The sequence below is a fragment of the Schistocerca piceifrons genome, chromosome 10, assembly GCF_021461385.2.
Source record: "Schistocerca piceifrons isolate TAMUIC-IGC-003096 chromosome 10, iqSchPice1.1, whole genome shotgun sequence".
NCBI lineage: Eukaryota > Metazoa > Arthropoda > Insecta > Orthoptera > Acrididae > Schistocerca > Schistocerca piceifrons.
In genome coordinates this window covers 122,402,619-122,430,026 of record NC_060147.1, presented here as the reverse complement: position 1 = coordinate 122,430,026, position 27,408 = coordinate 122,402,619, and the positions used below count along the sequence as shown (strand labels likewise).

General features: G+C 40.3%; 1 protein-coding gene across 1 annotated transcript in view; it reads left to right on the top strand.

Annotated features, from left to right (window-relative positions):
- Positions 1-24,874, top strand: part of LOC124718820 (transmembrane protein 161B) — a 91,340-nt gene extending 66,466 nt beyond the window's left edge. The window contains exons 9-12 of the mRNA XM_047244438.1: positions 4,818-4,992; positions 11,684-11,780; positions 14,441-14,610; positions 22,941-24,874. Of these exons, the coding sequence (XP_047100394.1) occupies positions 4,818-4,992; positions 11,684-11,780; positions 14,441-14,610; positions 22,941-23,060 (562 nt within the window). The 3' untranslated portion in view covers positions 23,061-24,874. The remainder of the gene's footprint in view (positions 1-4,817; positions 4,993-11,683; positions 11,781-14,440; positions 14,611-22,940) is intronic.
- The last annotated feature ends 2,534 nt before the right edge of the window (positions 24,875-27,408 follow it).

Here is a 27,408-nt window from a genome sequence, read left to right as displayed (position 1 = left end):
CCTGGTACTTAGTTGAATTGACAGCCTTGAGAATTGTACTATTTATGGTGACCCTCTGATGCGACACAAGCTTGGTAACGTGGAACGCTGTTTTGTCGAACTCTTTAAAAGATTCCTGGTATTGCTGTAATGTGATTTACAGCATGTTGAATGCAATACATTAATTCCTCTTTGTTTCTAGGTAGTCCGCATCTGGGTGGGTGAACTTGAACCTTGAAGAATCCCCACAGGAAAAAGTCCGGTGGCGTGAAGTCTGGTGATCGTGGGGGCCATGTCCTACGAGCACCTCTGCCAATTACCCGTCAGTCAAGGAGTTCATTTAAATTTTTGTGCACAGCACGACTGTTATCTGAGGGCGTCCTATCGTGCTGCAACCACATGCATAGCCCTATGTCCAGAGGAACATCTCCCAGCAGGCTGGGTAGAGTTTCTTGCAAAATATGAAGTTAATTTGCCCCGGTGAATCGAAGAGGTAGACGGACCGTCCCAGTCAGATGCTCACCCAAAATACCTGCCCAAATGTTGAGTGAAAATCATCCCTGATGTCCGTAGACATACGTGACGTGAGAATTTACCCTTGCCCAGTAATGAACGTTTAGAGTATTGTAAAGACCGATCCGATGAAAGGTGCACTCGTCGGTAAACAACACAGTGGTGGGGAAGTCATGATGTCGTACAACATGTTGCAGAAACCACTGGCAAAACCCTATCCTTTGTTCATAGTCTGCAGCGGGATTTAGGTCTTGGACAGGGTGGAAACTAAATGGATGATGGCCGTCATCCCTCAAAACCTCCCAGACTAACCGATGAGTGACCCCCGTGCTGTGTCCAGCCCCTCGAGTACTTGTCGTAGGTGCTTCCTCGAAGTGCTCGAGAACAGTCTCTTCAAATGCAGCATCCCATCACGTTCCAGGTCTTCCAGCATCACCGTGATATTCCGCTAATGAGCCTATTTCACCAAGTCGCTGGTGAATTGCTTTAAACGTTTGTGGGTGTGGAGTCTTGCTGGGTACCGTTCCTCATACAACCGTCGAGCTTCGTGCACATTACTGTCGGCTAGTCCATCAACATATACCGTATCTCGTTGTTCTTCAAATGAATACTGAGCTGCCATGCTTACTGCATTACTAAATCATTGGTGACGTGTGTGTGTGTGTGTGTGTGTGTGTGCTCCAAAGCGCAGCTTACGTGTGAATGCCTCTGACGTGAGGTGGATACAAACAGCAATACCTATTTGACATGTGTGTGTCACTCTGGGGCAGTGACAGGGCAAGAGATTTTCGTATGTGTGAAATGATAACCATAGCACTGCCTGTCAACCGATGAACGGCAACAGAGCAATTCCACAGCCAACTGGAGCGTGTGGCACCAAATTTCCGTAGTTAAAAAATGGTGCGTTGTTGACGTTTACAGCATGAGTAATTTTCATTGCTACTGGCATCAGCTATCCAGGGTTAAAATTTCGTAACATTTTTTCCACCCTGTATATATGTATTAGGGATATGAGCCATGGGCCAAGAGGTTGGAATCAGGGTGGAGTGGGGATGGGTAAAGACATTGCACAGCTTTAGCTTCGGTAGACGGAGAAATACCAATGTTAGGGGGTGGGAAGATAGTGGGTAGGATATTCCTCATTTCAGGGCACAATGAGAGGTAGTCAAAACCTTACCAGAGAATGCGATTCAGTTGCTCCAGTCCTGGGTAGTACTGAGTCACGAGGGAGACCCTCGTTTGTGGCCAGATAGTAGGTACGTGGGAGACGGTAGGTGATAGGGTAGACAAACTGCGGAAGATCTGTTTTTTGGTCCGGGGGAGGATAATTTTGGTCTGTGAGGCATATTTGGGAAGGGCCTGTTCATTGCAGCAAGCGTGATGACCACAGTTGGCTGGGTCATTTCTTGGGGTCGAATAGGTGACGGCTGTTGAAACAGAGGTATTGTTGGTGGTCAGTAAGTATGATGTGGACAGAGGTACTGGTGGAGCTATCCTCGAGATGGAGGTCGACATCACGGAAGGTGACTCAGTGAATCACCTGCATACACCTTTCCCCTTCTCTGCTTCCATCCCTCCCCCCACCCTGCCCTCTACCCATCACCCAATGCAGCCTCGTTATGCCCACTATTCTGTGCGTGCCACTTCCGTGCACACTCCCACAGGCAGCACTGCAGCATCTTTCCTCACTCCTATCTTGCTATACCTCACTCTCTGCACTCCTGCCTCTTCTGTAATGCCACTACTCACCCCAACCGAAATCACTGCTCACCGCAGTCGAGCCCTTGGGGTGTAGCACAGTGGACTCGCTTTCAGGAGGGCGACAGTTCAAACCTGCATCTGTCTGTCCAGATTTAGGTTCTCAGTGATTTCCCTAAGGAAGGCTGGTCACATTATGCCAAATTTCATGGATTTCGGTTTTTTGTGATTTCACTAAATCGCTGAAGGCAGAGCTGGCCACAGTGTGCAGAACTTCATGTGGGCCGAGCGTGTGGACCACGGGCGGCCCGAGGCTCTGCCCTTGTCGCCTTTGCTCATTCTTTCCTGGAAGTACTCGGTACAGCACGTCATTTCATTTAATATTGTGGAGTGTCTTTTTCGGTCTGCACAACTGTCTTCAGTGTGGCAGAATTGTGATGTCAGCACTCCCTTTGCTATTTGTTTGTGGTCTCGTGGATGCTCGCAGGTCCAGTAGATGTTTGCACAAAAAGAGGCACTCCAGTGATCTCCCGTTGCGAGCCTTTAAAAATAAATGGGATTGCCAAAAGAGAAGGATGAGAATTCCCAACATACATGGTGCAGTCGCATACATAATGGGTTCAGCAAATTTGCTAGGAAACAATATTACAATACTGTGCAGAAAGAATTTGAAGACTTAGTTGACAATGAAAGAGCAAAGAACTAAAACAATTGACAGATGGGATTCATTGTTCGGTACGTCAAGAAGTACCTTGTGCTGAATTTTCAGCCATGTAACGCGTGGGGAAATTGGTGTTACAAGTAGTAAAATTTCTGTAAACGCGCACATTATTCCACTATCAGTTGCGACTGTTTTAGAAGGAACTGAATGAAGAGTAAGCAGATGTATATGTTCTGAAAAGGATGTTCGTTAAGTCAATAGGTAAGCCTGGAACAGTTTTCTGATCTAAAACTTTCTATTGTTGAATTTATATAGAGCAGGAAAGAAAATTAAAATGCCTGGAATGAATTGAAGACCTCGCATTTTAAGTGGACGTGACTGCACACCGCCCACATTAAGACATTGGAAGGTGAGGAACAACTTATCTGATATAATGATGCATTTTTATTTTTTTTTTTTTTTTTTTTTTTTTTTTTTTTTTTTTTTTTTTTTTTTTTTTAAATTATGTTGTAGAAGGAAGACTTTTTGACACAGTCCAGTTTTCTAAGCTCATTGTAGCTAAATAAAATGTGAGACTTAAAGGAATTCATTGTGACCTTGAAAGAAATACAGACATATTTTCTTAAACGTTTTGAGAACACTGTCAGTTGTACATTGTTTTTGAACTGCTAGATCAGTGTAAAGCACTCCTATGCATGAGCAGATGTCATTGATTGATCTGCAAGGGAATTCCTGTTTTAATGACAAATCCTTTTATGTTAAAGCGGTCCAGGACGTCTATATTGCTTTTCTCAGGTAGAGTTTCCACATCTCAATAATGAGTGGCAAAACTGTTACAATGTTTGAGAAGGAAAGCTGCTACTCAGCATATAGTGGAGATGCTGAGTCGCGATAGGCACAACAAAAAGATTCACACAATTGAAACTTTTGGCCATTAAGGTTTCCTTTGTAACTACATTCTTTTGCATCCACTACACTTAATGTCCATCCTTCTTTCTTTCCTGTTTTTCTCTTGCCTTACGAACCGCTCTGGCCTTAATGGCTGAAAACTTTAATTGTGTGAATCTTTTTGTTGTGCCTATTGCGACTCAGCCTCTCTGCTATATGGTGAGTAGCAACTTTCTTTCACTGTTATTGTTAAATTCCATCCTGGTTTTCCATTGTTTGATTGTTACAATATTTTGGTTGACATATTTGTGTGAAAGACCTTTTTCTAATTATGAAACTAAATAAGTTAAAACTATGTAACAACTTGAGTGCAAAAATCTGTGAAATTGTCTGTGTCTGTCTGTATGTAGGCAGTTGATACCAGATAAAAATTGTCTTCAGTGTGCCAAAAATAATTAAATAATGCTGAAAATTTATTTTAGTTGTCATCTATGTTGTTGAGAAATGTGAAATATAAAACCAAGTTGTATGCATTGTGACTACACTGCTATTTAAATGTGGCACGTTTACAGTTTTCCTCTCTCACCGCTCCTCACGTTCAGACACGATATGGCGGTGGGAGGGAAACGTGCAGCAGAGCTGAGCACTATGGCACTTGTGCCAGGGTACAGCCCACGAGCCGAAATCTTGGCTGCCCCCGGCTTAAGGCAAATGACGGCACGGTTCCCTCGAAAGGGCTCAGCTTCTTTCCTTCTCCATCATTCTCCAATCTGAGGTTGTGCCGCACGTGAATGAGTGCACTGTTTGGGACATTTTATGACTGACAGTATAATTTCTATTGTTATATGACAACAGTGATGATTTTGTGGATTTTGTTGTGTGACACCATTGATTTTTTATCAACTATTATAATGCTGTAAGTGTTTTTATGAAAATGATGAGGCCCGTGGACCAAAACTGGTAGTTCAGTAAAGAAACTTTAGCAGCATCTGTTAGTGGTAAATCATGATGTTCTTCAAATATTTACGAGCTGTGTGGCACCAGCTTTTTAAAATATATTGTTTCTCTTTTCCCCCAGCATGACACCAGAACTTTTTGAGACAATGAGGCTGTGGCTGGTGGTCTTCGCAATTATCTTGAGGATAGTCTTGATGCCCACATACCTACAAGCATACCTCAACATGGCCTACCATCGCCTGGAGGAGCAGAAGAAGGAAGCTGGCCGTATCACCAACACTGAACTCCAGAAAAAGGTAGTGTCTGTGTCTAATGAAAGCAGTAGCACATGTCTCATATTTGTCATACACCAGTAACTGTCACCTGTTTTCGTGAGGCTATTTGTCAGCTTTTGTGACATTTCCAGCAGGACACATTAACACATTTGTAATAAACTGCACAACCACTGTGACTGATGTAATCGATTTGGATGAAAGTTCCAAAAACATTTTGACACAGTTAGAGACGGAGAAACAGTCTTGTGTTAAGGGAACTTGTTTTTGAACAGAAGGGGAAATCTTGACAAATTTGTCAGTTTTCTTAATAGAGTAGCTCAAAGAATAAGAGTTATAAGCCCATGTAATGCGTACCACCTTTTAACAGGTCTTTTGGGAACATTGTGACGTGTATGCCGTGTACACGCTGTTTGCCTAAAGACACTGAAGCAGCACCAGTTTGCTTGTACATACAGGATGTTGCCTCCCTATAAATAGTCGATGACAGCTGTCAGGAGAAGCCTAACGGAGGTGCTACGTGCCAGGGACTTGTTTTCTCCACTGTGCATGTGTGCAGAACTGGATCGGCTATATAGGGCAGTGCAGGCCAACAGGTTGGCAGTTAGCCCCACTGGAGCTCTGCATCAATTTGTGTGCCGGCTCTTAGCAGCCCATCAGTCAGAGCCCGGTCGGAAGCCACCGTGCAGGACATATGACTTTCCAGTGACATCTAGAAACTTACCTGTAGGCCAGTTATTCCGAATGCTTTAACTTCATTGTTAGTTGTTATCAGTGGCATAGGCTTCACGTCCCACTTCATTTATTCCAGATGTGTGCCTGTTTGTGTCTGAGAAGTTGTATTATTTTTTTACTGAGAAGAGTTTGCTCCGACACTTCTCTTCTGAATTGTATTTTGTGTTTCAAGTGAAACGAAGCAAATCAATTATTTATGTACAGCACAGGTACGCATATCTCGAAATAAAATGAAGTAAAATCTTCATATTTTTTATGGAAGTTCTTTTCACCACTATCTTTAAAGCAGACTTTCAAAAAGATGTTGCTGTCATAAATTATGGTTCAAAAAATTGTTAATAATGATTATAAAAATTTCAGCAACTTATAGTTTTTCTTTAGAATGTCTCTGATTTTCAATAAACTATGTCTTAAACTACTATATAAAATTTCAGCCTTCTATCTAAAACACCGAATGAATTTACAATTGCAAATAATGACTACCATCAGCTGTAGAATGGAATGACAATGAAAAATTGTGCTGTAATAGTTTGTAAGCAATATGTACCAGCACATCGAAAAAGGAAATTCAGATTAAAGTTAAAACTTGTTTCCCTGTCTATTGTGCTAAAACTAATGCTTCCCAGGTCCATATTCATCTTGTTTCTGCTGTTTTTCTTTCTCCCTTTTCCTTTTCAGACTACTTCTCCTGCGTGTTGTTCTTGATTCTTTCGTGGATTGCACCACTGACTCCCCTGCTTTGAAGAGCCTCCTGTGGTCAATGACAAAGTTCTGTGCATAGTGAGTCCACCAGGCACTCCCATCAATTTCCGTAAACTTAAACTTTGTCACTATGACATAGCAGAGCATCCAGCACACCTATTTTAAAGTTTTAGTCCTACAGAGACCATTTTTGGTATCCATTTACATATACAGCTTTTAAAACTCTCATTTGAGTCCTACCCTGTAAACAATTCTCTAATAATCCTGAGTTACTAACAATACTATAAAAATGAAAGTTGCTACTCACTATATAGTGGAGATGCTGAGTCGCAGATAGGCACAACAAAATGACTGTCACATATAAAGCTTTTGGCCAGTAAGGCCTTCATCAAAAATAGGCGACAGACTGACACACACACACACACACACACACACACGCATGCATGCACACACGTTACATCCCATTCTGGATTTTCCATTGTTTGATTAAATATATAGGTTTTTCAACTTCCATTATAGCAAACGGCAAAGAATACTTGTGGTGAGAGCAGAATTCTTTTTTTTAAAAAGAGAGCTGTTTGCCTGAAATAGAGCATTGTCATGCATGCAGTCACTTTCAAATTGCTCTAATTTTGGGGCTTTCTTCTGTACGATTTCCTCTAAGTAAACTTTTTCTTGGTCAGAAAACTACAGATAAATTTTTAAGACATAAATTAAAATATTGATTTTTCGGCATTTATTCATGTACTAGTTCCTTAATATGTCGTGATAAATACAGAATCGCTAACAAAACTTAACAATTTGAACATGGCTCTTAGGAAGGAGGTGTGTTACGGAGAGATGGGGACAGCCTCATCTGAAGTGACCGGTTGACAGCTTTATTTACCATCTGCATCGGCAGCAACAATGAATCAGTTAAATGAGTAGTGTGAGTTTGTTGAAGAGGCTTACTTTTCTAAGAGATGATAGATTCTCACCACATGATATAAGTAGCAAATTTTGTAAAATAAATATGGTAATCCCCATGAAACATGGACCTTGCCATTGGTGGGGAGTCTTGTGTGCCTCAGCGATACAAATTCCCACACCGTGGGTGCAACCACAATGGTTGGGTATCTGTTGAGAGGCCAGACAAACATTTGGTTCATGAAGAGGGGCAGCAGCCTTTTCAGTAGTTGCAGGGCCAACAGTCTGGATGATTAACTGATCTGACCCCTTAACATCAACCAAAATGACCTTGCTGTGCTAGTACTGAGAATGGCTGAAAACAAGGGGAAACTACAGCCGTAATTTTTCCCAAGTGCTTGCAGCTCTACTGTATGGTTAAATGATGATGGTATTCTCTTGGGTAAAGTATTCCAAAGGTAAAATAGCCCTCCATTCGGATCTCCGGGCGAGAACTAAGCATAAGAAGGTCTTTATAGGGAGAAACAAAACTGGCGTTCTACGGATCGGAGTGTGGACTGTCAGATCCCTTATTGGGCAGGGAGGTTTGAAAATTTTAAGGAAATGGATAGGTTAAAGTTAATGTAGTGGGAATTTGAAGTTCAGTAGCAGGAAGAACAGGACTTCTAGTCAAGTGAATACAGGGTTATAAATATGAAAGAAAATAGCGGTAATGCAGGAATAGTTTTAATAATTAGTAAAAAATAGGAACAAGGATAAGCTACTATGAACAGCATAGTGAACGCATTATTATTGTAGCCAAGATAGGCACAAAACCCACACCCACCACAGTAATAAAAGTTTATAGCTCCGCAGAATATGAGGAGATTGGGAAAATGCATAACGAGATGAAAGAAATAATTCAGATAGTTAAGGGGAATGAAAAGTTAATAGTCACAGGGGACTGGAATTTGATAGGAATAAAAGGAACATTAGTAGGTGAATATGGACTGGGGAAAAAATGAGAGGAAGCCACTTAGTAGAATTTTGCAAGAATAATTTAATCATCGCTAACACTTGGGTTTAAGAATTGTGAAAGAAAGTTGTATACGTGGAAGACACCTGGAGGCACCAGAAAGCTTCATACTGATTATTTAATGGTAAGACAGAGATTTCGGAACCAGATTCTAAATTTTAAGACATTTCTAGGGGTAGATGTTGACTCTGACCACAACTTATTGGTTATGAACTGTAGATGAAAACTGAAGAAACTGCAAAAAGGTGGGAATTTAAGGAAATGGGACCTGGAAAAACCGAAAGAACCAGAGGTTGTAGATGGTTTCAGAGCGAATATTAGGGAATGATTGACAAGATCAGGGGAACGGAATAGAGTAGAATAGTGGGTAGCTTTGAGAGATGAAATGGTGAAGGCAGCAGAGGATCAAGTACATAAAAGATGAGGCCTAATAAAAATCCTTGGCTGACACAAGAGAAATTGAATTTAATTGATGAAAGGAGAAAATATAAAAATACAATGAATGAAGCAGGCAAAAGGGAATAGAAATGTCTCAAAAATGAGATTGACAGAAAGTGCAAAATGGCTAAGTAGGAATGACTAGAGGACAAATGTAAGGATGTAGAAGCATATATCACGAGGAGTGAGATAGATGCTGCCTACAGGAAAATTAAAGAAACCTTTGGAGAAAAGAGAACCACCTGTTTGAATACAAAGAGCTCAGATGGAAAACCAGTTCTAAGCAAAGAAGGCAAGGCAGAAAGGTGGGAGGAGTATATAGAGAATCTATACAAGGGTGATGTACTTGAGGGCAATATTATGGAAATGGAACAGGAGGGAGGTATTATACTGCTGAAGAATTTGACAAAACACTGAAAGACTTAGATCAAAACAAGGCCCTGGAAGTAGAGAACATTCCGTTAGAGCTGCTGATAGTCTTGGGAGAGCCAGCCATGACAAAACTCTTTCATCTGGTTAGGAGGATGTATGAGACAGGCAAAATACTGTCAGACTTAAAGAAGAATGTAGTAATTCCAATACAAAAGAAAGTAGGTGCTGACAGTGTGAAAATTACCAAATTATCAGTTTAATAAGTCATGGTTGCAAAATACTAACGTGAACCCATTACAAAAGAATGGAAAAACTGGTAGAAGCCAACCTCGGGAAGATCTGTTTGGATTCTGGAGAAATGTGGGAACACAAGAGGAAATAATAACCCTACAACTAATCGAAGATAGGTTAAGGAAAGGCAGACCTATGTTTACAGCATTTATAGACTTAGAGAAAGCTTTTGACAATGTTGACTGGAATACTCTCTTTCAAATGAGGAAATAATAACCCTACAACTAATCGAAGATAGGTTAAGGAAAGGCAGACCTATGTTTACAGCATTTATAGACTTAGAGAAAGCTTTTGACAATGTTGACTGGAATACTCTCTTTCAAATTCTGAAGGTGGCAGGGGTAAAATACAGGGAGTGAGAGGCTATTTACAATTTGTAGAGAAACCAGATGGTGGTTATAAGAGTCGAGTGGCACAGAAGGGAAGCAGTGGTTGGGAAGGGAGTGAGACAGGGTTGTAGCTTATTCCCAATGTCATTCAATCTGTATGTTGAGCAAGCAATAAAGGAAAGAAAACAAAAAAGTTGGAGCAGGAATTAAAGTGCAGGGAGAAGAAATAATGATGACATTGCAATTGAATGGAATGGGAACTGGTTTAAAAGGAGGATTCAAGATGAACATCAAGAAAAGCAAAGCGAAACGAGGGTCATGGAATGTAGTCAAATTAACTCATGTGATGCTGAGGGAAGTAGATCAGGAGTTTTGCTATTTGGGAAGCAAAATAACTGATGGAGGTCAAAGTAAGGACAATAGAAAATGTAGACTGGCAATGGCAAGGAAAGCGTTTCTGAAGAAGAGAAATTTGTTAACATTGAGTATAGATAATAAGTGCCAGGAAGTCGTTTCTGAAAGTATTTGAAGGGAGTGTAGCCATCTATGGAAGTGAAACATGAACGATAAACAGTTTAGGCAAGAAGAGAATAGAAGCTTTTGAAATGTGCTGCTACAGAGGAATGCTGAAGATTAGATGGGTAGATCACATAACTAATGAGGAGGTACTGAATAGAACTGGGGAGAAGGGAACTTTGTGGCACAATTTGACTAGAAGAAGGGATTGGTCGATAGGATATATTCTGAGGCATCAAGGGATTCCCAATTTAGTACTGGAGGGAAGTGTGTAGGGTAAAGATTGTAGAGGGAGACAACAACATGAATACAGTAACAAGATTCAGAAGGATGTAGGTTGCAGTAGTAGCTACTCAAGATGAAGAGTCTTGCACAGGATAGAATAGCATGGAGGGCTGCATCAAACAAGTCTTTGGACTGAAGACCACAAAAACAACAAATATAATATGTAACTCATATGAATAAATAATTACATATTTATATTAGAAAAGTCAGTTTATGAAAGATTGCAGTTTTTTGAATTTTATTTCTTATTTCATTAGTCAGCTCTCTATGAACCACGATAAGCTTACAACCGTTATGATGATTTTCTCAGTTTTTCTGTTTCCATTTAGACCAAATGTTTTTCGCCTATTCATTGTGCTTATTGTTGCATTCTTCTATTTGGCACCAGTTGTTTGATCGTCATCTCTGAAAGTCTCAAATCTCACTACAGCTGTTCAGAAAGTGTGTTAAGTGTTGCATATTTTCTGCTTGTTTACCCATTTCATCTACATGGTTTTTGATATTGTTTGAAATATTATTGGTGATAATATATGAGAAAATTTAATGGGTAATAAATTTTATAAAAAAACTTTACAGTGTAATAAACTAATTGTAACTCCTTTTCTAACAATTAAAAAAAAAGAGTTAATTGTTTAGGAAACATAAGTTGATGTCTGTCAGTGTCCTCGTGGGTCATTTGGTCTTTGGCTTGATATTTTCTTTGAGTTTGATGTTGTTGTATCAAGCTCTGTCAGATTACTGTCTGGCTGATTATGGATGCATAAAGCAAGTGTATCCTCACACAAGTGTCTGATTTATGGAATAAACACAAGGACTATTCACATAATATTAAAGACAAGTGTTTTTATTTTCAAATTGTTGTGGAATCATAAGATACACTGCCAACTAGGTGTGTGGTGCTAGTAATTCTTGCAATTGCTTTGAAGCTAAATATATTTAATTGTAACAAAATTATTGTCTGTAATCATTATAGTTGGCAAGTGAGACTAACAATCCAGTGGTTGTGAAAATCAGTTTTATTTTTGCTCAGTTTTTGAAAGTTTTAAATTTATATTATTGCTAGCTTTATTTTGTGAAATTGTGGCTTGGGAGATAGTGTTGCTATTTTTTTTTCTGTTCATTCCAGATAGCGGCTGTGTTTTACTACATGTGTGTGGTGACTATCCAGTATGTTGCTCCGATCATCATGTGCCTCTTCCTCACGATGATGTACAAAACACTCGGTGAGTCAAACCAGCTGGCTAAATGTACAACAGATGTGTTGAGTGTGATTCTGCTTTGTGGTTTATTTACATGAGTAGACTACATTTTGTAGCATCCAAAATAGCCAAAATGAAGGTGAAATAACAGAATAGAAAGGGAAATAGTTGTGATGAGACAGGAAAATTTACCAAAAACACTAACGATAATATGTAAAGTAAAGCAAAGTTGTCAGTTTTTTGCAAAATAATGTGAAATCAGTGCCTTTATGAAATATTGCAAATTTTTTCCTATTCCTGTATAAACAAAATGTTATAAATTTGAGGACAAGTTTACCAGTATTTGAATGTTTAAATTGGATTTTACCTGTTTTTCCCTTGGGCCTGAGGTTTGTGTGTAATCTTAAAATGTGACTACGTAGGCTTTCCCGGCGTAATAAGTCTTAAAAATCTTAAAATGACAGTTGATTTCCCATGTAATGAACTAGTCAAAAATAGCACCAAAATTGCCAAAAAAAAAAAAAAAAAAAAAACCACCGAATTTTGCTAAAAAAACTGAAATTAAAAAAAAAATACCAGTGAAATACGCAAAGAAACAGATTTGGCAAAAAAGAAAACCACTGAATGTGGCAAAGAAAATGACCAAGTATAGAAAAAAGGTAACACCAAATCTGAAAAGAGTAGCATCAAATTAACACCAAATTGGGCAAAAATTAAAACCAATTTAGTCAAAAAATAATACCAAAACCGCCAAAAAATAACACAAATTGCTAAAAATAACACCAAAATTGGCAAAAAAAAAATTTGGGAAAAAGCACAGAAATAAGGAAAAATATGAAACAATTTCATAAAAATAATTATTTAATTTGGAAAAAATACTGAACTTGGCAAGAAATAACTTGAAAATTTGCAAAAAGATATACCAAATTTGATACAAATTTTGAATTCAGCAAACAACAATGCAAATTGCAAGAAATAGTATTGACATTCATAAAAATAACACTGAAATTGAAAAAAGATAACATGGAAAAGGAGAAAAAAATAACAGTCCAATTGACAAAAAAAGGTAAGCAAATATTATTGAATTTGGTGAAAAAATTGTACTGACACTGGAAAAATAACACCGGGATTGGAAAAAATAATACCAAATTGGCCATAAAATAAGAGATTTTTTTCTCCACCTAGTTATGAATAATCAACAAGAATGGTTCCTTTAGTTCCTGAGTTATCTTCATTTCTATGATTTGCAGAGCCAACATATCGCTTTTTTAAAAATTGTGAAGTTGAGATGAGAGGTCAGTGCCAGCACAACGAGTTGTTCACGTGATAATTCATTGGACTGTTGCCTGTAAACTCGTGCCACGTCAGTGCTCTTGGAACAGAGCTGTGGCGGTGACGTGGCTCTGTTGTTGTTCCCGCATAGTGATTTGCGAAGATGGAAAAACATAGAGATTCGAGCAGTGATTAAGTACTAAGTAAAGAAAGGTATGAAAGCAAAGGTCATTCACACCAATCGAGAATACACTGTGGGACTCTGCTTCTTTATATTCAACTGTTTCTAAGTGGACAAATGAATTTAAATTTGGTCGGGAGAGCTTAGATGAAGATCCACGCAGTGGTCAGCTAAGATGTGTCACTACACCAGAAATCATTGCAAAAATGCACAAAATGGCCATGGAGGATCGCCGAGTGAAAGTGCATGAAATTGCTCAAGCTTGTCAGATGTCATCTGAAAGGGTACATCACATTCTAACTGAAGAATTAGAAATGAAAAAATTATCTGCAAGTGGGTGCCACAACTCTTTGACACTGGATCAAAAATGCAAATATCGGAACAATGTTTGGCCCATTTAAGGAGAAGAGAGCAAGGTTTTTTTTGCACTGGTTTGTGACCAGAGATGAAACTTGTGTGCACTACTATACCTCAGAGACAAAACACCAGTCAAAGCAGTGGAAACGTGCCGATTCTCCGCCAGCACAGAAAGCAAAGACAATTTCTTTGGTGGGAAAGGTCATGGCATCAGTGTTCTGGGATGCGAAGGGGATTCTGTTTGTAGATTATCTCCCCACTGGGCAAACAATTGCTTGAGAATGCTATGCTAACCTCCTGGACAAATTGCAACAGAAGGTACACGAAAGGCCAGGTTTAGCGAGGAAGAAAGTCATCTTCCATCAAGACAATGCGCGCCCACACATGTGCCATCACCCTGGTAAAATTGCACGAACTGAGGTATGAATTGTTGCCACAACCACCTTATTCACCTGATATAGCTCCACCAGACTTTCATCTGTTCCCAAAACTGAAAATTTTTCTCAGTGGACGAAGATTCACTTCAAATGAAGAATTGATAGCTGGAGTTGACAACTATTTTGCAGGCCTGGAGAAAACTTGTTTTCGAGATGGGATCAAGACACTGGAACATCGTTGGACCAAGTGCATTAATCTACAAGGAGACTACATTGAAAAATAAAATAAAGTTTCAGTGAAGTAAGTACTTTTTTCCTATTCTGTTCCAAGAACTTTTCAAACCACCCTCATATTAACATCAATTCTGTCTCCATTTTTGTGTAGTGGGTGCATCAGTACAGCTTGCTGGTCACCCAGAGTTTACTCAGTTCACAAAATTAGTATAATTATTTTATTATTAGAATAATAGTATTGATATTCCTGCCTCATTTTGCAGGAGGCTATACGTGGACTGGGCAGGTGGCACCTGCTACTGGATTTTCACCTCTGGACAACCCGAAGCCCTCTTCGCCTCTGCAGGGACCGTCCGTGTCCGGCACTGAGGGTACCGAGTCCATCAGGCAGTCCGCCCAGGAGTTTGCTCTCGCCCTCAACTCCCTCAAACAGGTACAGCACAACAAAACACCCAGCAGATTACCTGTTCTTGTTGTTGGTGTTGACACTCAAAGAAAGGTTATGAGAAGGATGTGCAAGAGTTATTCATTCATACATGTCCTTGTCCCTCCCATAGGACAAGGTACAGAGTTGCACAAAGTAGCCTGCCTCTCCCTCTGCAGTGTTTTACATTCAAGTTAGTAGAGTTGCAGATAGCCATTACTAGAAATTTGTGAGAATTGTGTAATGAATAAAAAGTCTGCACCCATATCAGATTGGGTACCTATGCCCCAGACACACATTTCATATAGGCAGCTGTAAGCATTTCAATAATGATAAAAGTTGCACATTATGTACATGTTTCAGTAGTGATACAGGCTATGCAAGATATATTACGTGGTAGCGGGAGATCCATCCCATTTTCGGCAACTCACTGTCTCTCAAAATCACAAATCTTTAAATTTGTAGAGATTCTTCTAGATAGCAGGAAACAGCAGTACGGTAAACCTAAAATAGTAGCTGTGATAACAGTATTGAACACTGGCATTTCTTAAATCCTGCCTGTCATGTATCCAGCAGGCATGATCAAGGTGTTTTTTTTTTTTTTTTTTTTTTTTTTTTTTTTTTTTTTTTAAGTGTGAATGTGTGAAAGACAAATCTAATAGGTGATACCATTTGTGGTAAAAAGAATATCACCTTCTACATTAGAAAGTAGTGAGAAAGGATAATAACAGCAATTCTGTTATTTGGGAGTCATTCTCTTTTTTGCTATTACTGAGCTCCCCCAAAAGGTGGTAAAAAATTCCTCTTTTGTGCTGCTTCACCTTTCCCTATCATATTCTGCACGTTATGGTCGACCTTGGAGAGAGGTATTCTGTCTGGATACCCACCATTGTAATAAGACCTACGATCATTTATGCTGCAGTGTGGTAGAACGCAAAGTAGAACAGAAGGTGGCAGCTAAGGAGCTTGGCAAGTTGCAGATTCTGAGACATTACTGTGTGCTTAGCCTTAAGAGGTGGAATTAGCAGGTCATCCATTGCTGGAATGGAGACCTTGCAGAACGTGCCCCTATTACACCTGTGGGTTAAAATAGAGGGGTGGCAGATGCAGTCAAGCTAAAAACTGCAAATTACTGGATACCTTTTGGATATCCTATCCTAAAATCCACCACACCAATATGGGGAATGTGGTAAATATAGGAATGTTTGGTGAAATGATGATTATATAACAACTTCCAGCTGCTTTGATAAACCTTTTACCATAACAATTGAAACATATTCTGGTTTCCAGAAGGAGCTTTTCACTCTGCAGCGGAGTGTGCGCTGATATGAAACTTCCTGGCAGATTAAAACTGTGTGCCCGACTGAGACTTGAACTCAGGGCCTTTGCCTTTCACAGGCAAGTGCTCTGCCATCTGAGCTACCGAAGCACGACTCACGCCCCGTCCTCACAGCTCTACTTCTGCCAGGATCTCGTCTCCTACCTTCCAAACTTAATTCTGGTTTACCGATGGATCAAAACAAAGGTGTGGGTGCTGGGTTTTACGGAGTACAGCTAGACTAGAGAGAGCATCTGTCTACAGAAGCAGACCTCAGTATTCCGGTCGGGAATATCTGCCGTCAGTGTATGTGCAGAGGATAATTGGTGCAGGCACTATAATGACTGCAGCATCTTTGTTTATTCAGACACCTGAGCAACTCCGAAATCTCAGTCAACCTGTGCAGCAAGATCAAAAGATCTTCACAGAATGCTGTGAAGCCCTTGTGAGGCTAGGGGAAGCAACAAGGTAACCTTGCTGTGGTTCCCCGGTCAATCAGGAATCATCGCCAGTGAATGAGCCGATAGGCTGACTGGGGCAGGTGTGACGACTCTGTCTGTTGGACTGGAAACTGTCTTAACTGTAGCTAAGACAGTGGTAAAATATAAACTATGTAGGTGGATCAGGAAACAGTGCACAGAGCAATGGAATGCGATCCAAAGAGAAAGTCGTGGCAACATAATTATGCAAAAGACACGTTTTAAGGGAAGTTCTGTAAACCTGGAATTGAGTGGGAGACAGACTAAACTCGCGGAAGGACTACTGCAGGAGTCCCTCAGGAAGGAGTGATAGGACTGTTGCTGTTTTCTATATACATAAATGATTTGGCAGACAGGGTGGGCAGCAATCTGCAGTTGTTCGGTGATGATGCTGTGGTGTACAAGAAGGTGTCAAGGATAAGTGACTGTAAGTTGATACAAGATGACCTAGACAAAATTTCTAGTTGGTTTGATGGAATGGCAACTGGTTCTTAATGTAAAAAAATAAGGGGGGGAATGAGAATGAGAGGATTATGTTAGGAAGGCGAATAGTCCACTTTGGTTTATTGGGAGGATTTTAGGAAAGTGTAGTTCACCTGTGAAGATGACCACATATAGGACGCTAGTGCGACATATTCTAGAGTACTGCTAGAGTATTCAGGATCTGCACCAGGTCGGATTGAAAGAAGACATCAAAGCAATTCAGAGACGAGATGCTAGATTTGTTTTGGTAGGTTCAATCAGCATGATTTCGAAGCGTAACTGGGAATCCCTGGGGGGGGGGGGGGGGGGGTTGTGTAGAAGACATTTATTTTGAAGAACACTACCGAGTAAGTTTAGAAAATCCGCGTTTGAAGCTGAAGCTGACCGCAGAACGATCCTACTGCCGCCAACATACATTTCGCTTGGGGACCGTAAAGATGAGGTAGAAGAAATGAAGGCTCATGCGGAGGTGTATAGACAGTTGTGTTTTCCCTCACTTTATCTGCAAGTGGGCAGGAAAGGAATTGACTAGTTATGTTACAGGGTGCCCTTCACCAAACGCTGTACAGTGGCTTGTGGAGTATATATGTAGATGTAGTGAAATGTCATGGGAACTTTAAGGAACATCTACGCACGATGGGTGTGGGGGAAAGAAGCCCCTTCGTATACTGTGTGTAGCGAGGGGGATGAAACTGCATTAATCTTCCAGTACTTCACATTGGAGACCAAAAAACATAGAATATTCCGTATTGCTTTGCAATATTACACCCAGATATTTACCTGTCTTTACCGTGTCAAGGAGGACACAACTAATACTGGATAGGAACATTACAGGTTTGTTCTTCGTACTCTTCTGCATCAACTTTCTTTTTTCCACATTTAGAGCTAGCTGCCATTCATCACACCAACTAGAAATTTTGTCTAAGTTGTCTTATAACTTCCTGGAGTCACTCAACTTTGACACCTTACCGTGCACCACAGCATCATCAGCAAACAATTGCAGATGGCTGCCTACTCTGTCCACCAAATCATTTACGTATATAGAGAGCAACAGTGTTCCTATCACATTTCCCTGGGCACTCCTGACTATACCATTGTTTCTGATGAACACTTGCCATCCAGAACAACATACTGGATTCTATTACTTTAGAAGTCTTTGAGCCACTCGCATATCTGTGAATTTACTCCATATGCTCATACCTTAGTTAACAGCCTGCAGTGGGGTACTGTGTCAAATGCTTTCCAGAAATCTGGGAATATGGAATCTGTTGCCCTTCATCTATAGTTCACCATGTGTAATGTGAGAAAAGGGCAAGCTGAGTTTCACAAGAGCAATGCTTCCTAAAAACCATGCTGATTCTTGGACAAAGCTTCTAAGTCTCAAGATGGTTTATTGTATTCAAACTGAGAATATGTTCGATGATTCTGCAACAAATCAATGTTAGGGGTATTGATCTGTAATTTTTTACTGGGAAAGAGATTCATGATAAATGCAACCTAGATACGGGGCCTTAGAGTACTTTTTGTGAAACTGAATTGGGATTCCATCCAGACCTGTTTTTCACTCCTTTAGTTGTTCCTCTGTGCCAGGGATGCATATTGGAATGTTGCCCACACGAGAGTCTGTGCAATGGTCAAGTGATGGTATGTTTGTATGATTCTCTTGTGTGAACAATTTCTTGAATGTGAAATTTAATACTTCAACTTTTGTTTTGCTATCTTCAATTGCCACTCCAGACTGGTCAACAAGGGACTGAATGGAAGCTTGTTGCATGCTTCACGCATAGATCTCTCACTGACACATGACTCTTTACTAAGTTTTGCTTGTCATTATTTGTGCATTCTCTTTTGAACTGTGAGTACAGCAGCCTCTGTTTCCTCAGCATCTTGCAAATTTTGTTATTTAAGTGTGGTTGGTGTTTTCCATCCCTTAACCACATAACTCTCCAGACCACAATTTCCAGTCTGCTTAAACCCTCTACGTCCATGTTACTGGAACTAAGTGGTGTTTGTTCATTGTGTAAGTGAAATGCTAACAACTGCTTGTCTGCTGTATCCAGTAAAAACACACTCCTAGCCTTCTTGACTGATTTACCAACTTTTGTAACCACAGTTGATATAATGACAATATGATCACTAATCCCTGTTTCTATACTAACACTGTTGATAAGATCCAGCCTATTCGTAGTTACAGGGTACGAGATATTTCCAGTACATACGGGCTGCCGAGCAAGCTGCTCGAGACAGTTTTCAGAAAATGGTTCAGAAGTATCTTGCACAACTGTCTGTCTGTCTGTACCCCCTGCAATGAGTCCATAGGCCTCCTGGTCTATACTCGGTAGGTTAAAGTTGCCTTCAACTAGCATTGCATGATCTGGATATTTACACGCTAGTGACTATAGACTATCTTCGAATAGCAGAATCGGTGGCTGGTAAAAGCATCCAATAATTAACTTGGTTTCACCTGCACCTTTTATGTGCCACCAGATAACTTCACACTCGACTTCGATCTCAGTAGAGACAATATTTTTGTCAACTGCAATGAACACTCGTCCTTGTATGGCCTCTAATCTGTACGTCCAATATACATTCCGTGACTCGCTAAATGTCTCGGAGCTTTCCACTTTGGATTTCAGCTAGTTCTCGGTCCCAAGAACCGAGTGTGAGAACTTCCCTGTAAGGCAGTAAATTCGGGAACTTTATTACGAATACTACAACAGTTTACTGATAAAACTTTGACAGTCAAAGTGTCTTTACTCTCAATGCGATCCGACTCCCTTGCTGCATATTGATTGGCAAGTGTTCATCAGAGAACCTCAAACTATAATCTAGCCTAAAAAACCTTCATGTGTACTTCACAAGTACTGTGCTTCCTGATTAGCTGCTTCCTTTGTGTAGAGAACTCCTGACCTATCAAGGGGTCGGAAAAATCCCCACACGATAATGCAGGTCTAGAAATCTGCAGCCAAGACAATCATAGAGTTGATGAAGCCTTTGGTTGAGTCCCTCCACTCGGCCCCAATCCAAAGAATCCTGATTAATTCTGGGAACAATGCCACATATTGCGAGCTGTGTTTGCCACTTGTATGAAATAAGGATGGCCTCAGGATCCGTGCAACAGGCGTTGTTGGTGCTGACGTGAGCCACAACTTGCAGAAGACTGTACCCCGCACACTTAATAGCCACAGGCAAGGCTGTCTCCTTATCTTGGCTTTCTTTCCAGGCCTTACCACTGTCTGCCTAAGGGGCTCCATAACACCCCTAATGTTGGAGCTCCCAGTAACCAATAAACTCTTCCCCCCCCCCCCCCCCCCCCCCCCCCCCCTCTCTCTGTGCCTGCTCGGACCCTGCTGAAGGAACGGTCACTTGTTCACTCACAGGGTGAATGCGCAAGGCCAGGTGGCCAGTCTCCACATTCGCCCTCCGCCTCAAGTAACGTGAATACGTTACCACCTGCCACTCACCCTGCTATGAGGGCAGATCCACCGTGTTGGGTACCCCTAGGAGGTGCTTCAGAAGCAGAGCCCGTGGGCGACACAAGCAGCACCTGAGGTATCCCATTAGATTTTCCGCCACTGCCACAACCCGAGGCAGCAGCCCGAAGGTGACCAACTGTAGCCAGAGCCGCATTCAGCCGTTCGCAAATTGCGATGAGCTGCTCCTGCACCCACACACAGCTTCTAACCATCCTTATGAAAATGTGAACGGTTCTGGAAAAACACCAAATCACTAGCACAGACGTTGCTGACGATGCCAATGTATCCTTTCGCTCACACCAAGCAATTTTTTCAGATGTTTTGGGCATGAGACATGTAGCAGCAAAGTTTGCTCCAAAATTCTTGAATTTTGACAAAAAATGATGTCGCTCAGACATCACTCGGGAATTGCTGAATGAAGTCGCCAGTAATTCAGATCTTGTAAAGAAGGTTATGGCAAGTACCGAAACAAGGGTGTACAGTATGACGACAAAACTGAGGTCCAATCATCCTAATAGAAACTGCCTGAAGAGCCAAGACCGAAAAAAATTTGGTTAGTGCAGCCACATGTGAAGGTTACTCTCACTGTTTCGTTCAATTACAGTGGTATAGTGGACAATGAATTCCTGCCTGAGGTCATACAGTCAGTAAGGAATACTACCTGGAAGTTGTGCACCATTTGTGTGAAGCAATCCACAGAAGACGACCAGAATTGTGGCAGAACCACTCACGTAAACTGCATCATGAGAACTGTCTGACTCACATCTCACTGCTTGTTCATGATTTGTGGCAAAAAAAAAAGAGAGAGAGAGAGAGAGAGAGAGAGAGAGAGAGAGAGAGAGAGAGAGAGAGAGAGAGTTATGTTGCCTCAGCCATCGTTTTTTCCTGCGACATGAGAATCGTGTAAGCATATCGTTTTGCCACCATTGATGAGAAAAAACAGAATTGCTGATGGAGCTGAATGCCATAACAAAAACAAGTGTTTCCAAAATTGGAAAAAATGCTGCCACAACGATATTATATCTGACGGGGATTACTGTGAAGGGGACAAAGTTGATGTTGATGACTAAATAAAGATTCTTCAAGAAAAACAAAAATTGCTGCTTCTTTTTTACCAGACTTTGTGTATCATTTTCTCATTCTAGCTGAACTTGGAACAATGGGAAGCTTTCATTTGCAGCCATGAAAAAAAGTAAAGTAAATCTTGCTCTCACAGGCAAGAAAAGCTGGTTCAGAGAAATTTGAATTTGTAACCTAGAAAAAGCTAGAAATCTCACAGAAGTATTCTGGTGAAACAATCGGCACCTGTTTTTTTTTCTGTGTGTTGTCACTTTTGTATGTTCTTGTATTTGTTTATGTTAAGTTTCATAATATTTGTTACATTATCAGTTTGTGCTGCAACACATTTGATGGGGTTCGTGTCAAGCATAGCTGGGCAGTGTTAATGAAAAAGTTAACTTCGCTAATTCTTAATCCTTTGCTAAAAAAAGTTATTTTTTTTAATATGTCAAAGCATTACTTTACAGGAGATTTATCAGAAGTTGAAGTTAATCTTTGATCATTAATTTGTTTGCTATGCATTGATCCACACTGGCTTGAGACACTAGACTGCCAGTTGCAGCAATGCCAAAGGTACTCCAGTGCTTCTGTCCTATTATTTTTAACTGGATTACTGCAGCTGGCTCCACTCTTAATATCTGAGTACCCAAGATTGATGTGCTTTCATCAACAGAGCATGCTTTCACTATTTATTCAAACTGCACGTATCATGATCCGTGTGCTTCCCTTACGTGTTGTTTCAAATTGTTAAAGCTCGAAGTGTGAGCTCTAATTGTCAGTTTTTTAGCCAATCACTGTTTCGAATTGAAAAGTATTTGTTCTCCCAATCGGGATGTAAAATTAATATGTGATCACTTAATTGCAGCCATTGATTTCGTTGGTTGTAGGGCTAGAATATGATTCCACGATTTAGTTTCCACAGTCAATCTGCTATCAAAAAATAATACTAAAGACGAACTTTGTAAACAAACAATGGTAAACAGGCAGCCCCAAGTTACTACCCTCCATCGACATTATTGCACTTGGCCTCCCATGGTCGTTACCAGAAACGTGGTGACATTACAGTAAACCACATAAAATTTTTTGACTGTCATGTAGACTGGAATTCTGAGTAGCTTGGCAGGCAAGTTGTCTGGTCATTAAAACAGCAGAGAATGTTCCGATCGGCTTCAATTACACATAAGAGCCAATGGAAGGACCACCACACCAGATGCAATAACATCGTGGTTGTGTGTATTCTCACTAGCACTCAGTTGTTTGCATCAATCGCACGCACCCCAGTTTATCCACAGACCTACATGGCAATTTCCACGGGCAGCGCGTTGCCTTTTTTTTCATAAATAGTTGGTACCTAATTAAATATTAATGGATTCAAAGAAAGTTAAAGAGCCCATTAATGTTTCTTAAAAATCAAGTTAAAAGTTAATCCATTGCTCAAAAAGTTAACTTAATTAATGTATTAGTCTTGTGCCCAGCCGTGTGTGCGAGTCATTCAGGTAGACAATGCTCCACTTCTCATTGCAGGTGTTCACGACAGAGGTGTTCCGCGGACTGCTGGGCTTCATGACCTGGTGGACGTGCTTCTCCTGGTTCTCTACATCTTCACTCGGCATGCTGTATCAGTCCTACTTCAGATCCACCTAGTACATCGCCCGCGTACCGAACGAGTACGAAGATTGTCACAATGGCCGACTTTAGTGAAGAAGGCGTTCCGGCGGCGGGGCAGATACGAGAAATCTGTGTGGTGTGTTACCTCTGACTCAAATGTAGGGCCTCATTAGTAGCAGCTCGTGCAGTCTCCCGGGCTGCTGAGAGAATGCAAACTGCTCGCTGGAAGAGCAATGGTGTGTCATCGAGGCTCAGAATATAGGCAGTACGAGTGACGTGCGCACAAGCGAATGTGGACTTGGAGTACTGGTCGAGCTCGGTACTGCCACTCTAGTGTTGCACACTAAACCTTTTCTGTGTAGTACTCTCTTCATTTATTTTGTAGATAAGGTTTTCTTTCCCCAGGCAAAGCTTGACGTAATATTGGGAAGAAATATTGATAAAATGTAATTTAAAGGTGATGTGTAATGCCACAGCTTTCTACCTGTTTCTTTGTCACCCACTGCAGACTGCAATCAAGCTCACATAATCTTGTACATGGACAAGTAAATTCCACAAGTTTATTTCTAGAATGCGCTCTTTTATTCACAAGTGTGTCGATCACATTTGGCAAATATTAAAGTTAACAGTATTAGGAAAAGGATAGATTGGTACTTCACCGTAAAAATGACCCATTGAGTTGCAGATAGGTACAATGATAAGGCTGTTACATTTTATAGATTTTGGCAAAAGCCTTCCTCAGCAAGAACGAACACACACACACACACACACACACACACACACACACACACACACACAGTGTCACACAAATGAGCACACCTCATGCACAGACAAACACTACTGCTGGCAGCTCTGACACGAATTCTGGTTTACTGAGACACACTCAGAATAGCAAAGTCGAGCAACAAAATATTTAACACCAACTTGTCAGAACTTCCGTTTGGATCTGCCAGTGGTAGTGGTCATGTGTGCATGAAGTGTATTGCTTGTGTGAATGCATGTGTTTCTTTGCCGAAGAAGGCTCTGGTCAAAAGTTGTGTGTGTAGTAAGTAGTCTTTTTACTATGCCTGCCTGCAACTCAACAAGTAATCTTTACAATTCGTAGAAATTTATGCTTTTCCTAATATTGTCGATATTCCGACTTGGAGTTTCCATTGTTTGATATGTTAAAGTTAATTGGTTTAGATGCTAATGAATCATCACAACTAAAAAAACCAGAGAAGACAGAAATGCAAAATTTGTATTAAACTTAAACTAGAACAGAAACGTTGAGAAGTGGATGCTAAAGACAGAAACAAAAATCAACCCGGTATAATGTTATGCAAGGAACGTGTGAAGTTATTATGAAGCACCCATTGTGGACACTTGAACTGTAGGTGTGAGCCAGTGTGGGTTACATTTGTGAGAAGTACAATGTAATTAGGTAATATGTTTGTTTCATTTTATATGATTCGTAGTCCCAGTTTATCTAAATTTTTCTCAGTATCCTCTGTTGTTGATTATATTTCGAGCAAATTGAAAGTGGTGATGATGTATTTTTTAAACATAAACAACTGTTTACATTGCACTTCTCCCACATGAAAGCCAAGCATACTCATGCCTTCTAGAAACATAGCTATTTCAGTTTTGAGGTACAACACGTGATCAACTGTGGCAGTTAATTTTAAATGACTGCAGTGAATGCTTCATAATCACTTGATATCTATTGCCCCTGTGACACAATACAGAGTATCTTATTATCTTTCTCTGCAGTTTGCACTTTTTAAATTTTTATAGCAGTTTATATTTAATGGTAATCTTTCATTTTTATCTTTTCTAGTTTTTAGTTCTTATGATAACTCATTAATCAAAACCAGTTAACTGTAATACATCTACAAAATGTAATAGTAACATTTGTGAATAAAATAGCATATTTCGAATAGCTCGCATGCTCCACTGTGGCAAAGGCATCATTATTTTTTTCCTACCAATTGACTTACGAATTCTTTCTCTATTCTTCATACGTATACTAACTCTGTGCTCACATTTGATCATCCTCTCACATTTGATCATCCTCTGTGACAAAATTCAATGAGACTTAAGGTCTCCCATCAATGCCAATAATTTTAACACCATATATACTTTGATGGTCATATTCACCAATCACAAATTCATTTTGTGTCTACATTTTAAGTATGTCATTAACATATCTCTCTCTCTCTCTCTCTCTCTCTCTCTCTCTCTCTCTCTCTTTCTCTCTCTCTCTCTCTCTCTCTGAAACAGCCACTGCAGGCTACGCCTGTAAAGTATACCAACAGCAAATTACAGTGAGCACCTTTATCGAGTAACAGATTATAGTTTGTAACAAATGAAATTCTCTTATCCATCCTTTCAGATATCCCACATATGTAGTCTTCATGCACCACATACCTCCAGCACAGCTTGGTGACTGTCTTGATTTTTGTCAGTGTTAATTGAGCACTGAAATTGCAGCCACAACTCAGAAACACTGCTGTGGCTGAGCCGACAGTGCATCTGATGCTACACTGATGACCCAGGTTCGATCTTTGGTGTCGCTGGGAAATTTCCCTCAGTGGGGCTACTGGAAATGGGTCTTCTCTGCAATATGGAGACAATACAGAAGCTACTCGAAAGAGTAGTAGTTTCCATCGCCAACATTTATTTATTTATTTATTTATTTATTTTTTTCCAGCTTAATCTCTGTGTAGCACTTGCAACCGACAGCCTCAGTTAATTATTGGACATATTCCAATCTCTCGTCTTCCTCTACCGAATTACCCTCTACAGCTCCCTCTAGTACAATGGCAGCTATTCCCTGATGTCTTGACAAATGTCCTACCATGCTTTCTCTCTTTCTTCTCAGTGTTTTCAATGTATTCCTTTCCTTGTCGATTTTGGGGAGAACCGCCTCGTTCCTTACCTTAGCGATCTTAATGTCATCTTTAGTCCAGCAAACTTGAGTAGGTATCCAGAGTTTTTGGGCTTCTACTTTTTTTCCCATTTCCTGATGACATTACTTGGGATGAGGTTGAAGAGGAGTATTGACAGTGCACCTCACTGGCGAATACCGGTTTTAATATTGCAATGAATACTTATATTTATCTCATAAATTTTACTCTTGATTTTGTGTCTGAGTGTTTGCTTGAAGAGGCTTATTGTCTTTGGGTCTAGTCCCTGCCCCTGTAGAACATCAAAAAGACAGTCGGTCAGCTGAGTTATATTGCTTTTCCAGTCCACCTGATTTTCAACTTGCTTCTGTAGCACCACATCTTAAATGTTCAATTCTCTTCTTTTCCGGTTTTCTCACCGTGTTTCACTACCATACAATTCTATGCTCTAAACGTACATTCTCAGAAATTTCTTCCCCAAATTAAGGCCTATGTTTGATATTAATAGACTGCTCTTGGCGAGGAATGCCCTTTTTTCCAGTGCTAGACTACTTTTTATGTCCTTGCTCCATCTGTTGTGGGTTGCAGAATTCCATAACTTCAGGTGCTTCTCATTACTTTCGTCGTCCTTAGATTTACTCTCAGTACATATTCTGTAGTCATTAGTGTTCATTCCGTGTAGCAGATCCTGTAATTCTTCTTCACTTTCACTGAGGATAGCAATACCATTAACAAATCATACCATTGATGTCGTTTCACCTCAAATTTGAATTCCACTCTTGAACCTTTATTTCCATCATTGCCTCTTCAATGTATAGATAGAACAGCAGATGTGGAAGACTATGTCCCTTTGTAACACCAACATTAATGTTCAGGGAAAACGTGTGCTGACCACAGCCCCATGTTCCCGACACTTATTTAAGGCTTTGAGCAGCAGTTGACCAGCTTAACACAGCTGTCTTGGCTCAATTGCAGATTTAGTTTCAGCCAAAGCTCAATATTACGGATTGTCTTCCACAGAGTTGTGAACAGTGCACTAAACTCATTCCCTTTGTGAATTCTTAAATGTTTTCACTGATAATGTATTACTTCAGGTAACTTAATTACAGAGATCAATACAATACAAATTAAGCCTAATTTCTCCTAATCAGGATGCAAACAGGTTGTAATATTCCTGATAAGGTAGTCATTGTTCTTGGAAGAAAGAATAAATTTTGCATTTAAAACGGAATGGATGAAAACGCTATACATCAGCTTTGGATGTTTCCCCAGTAACATCATTAGGCTCTTCATCTCCATTATTTATTCTGCAAAGATGGAATAACTGATTGTTTTGTGAGAATAGTTTACTTACATATATATACAGCAATCTGGCCATGCAGACCACGTGATCCTTTCTGTTTGTGCTTGGTTCCTCCAGGTGTTTTTAGTCTGCAGGACTGCCGGCATTGTCTTGTTGTTCCTCTGGGGAGCCTGGTGTTTGGTTTCCCCTCACG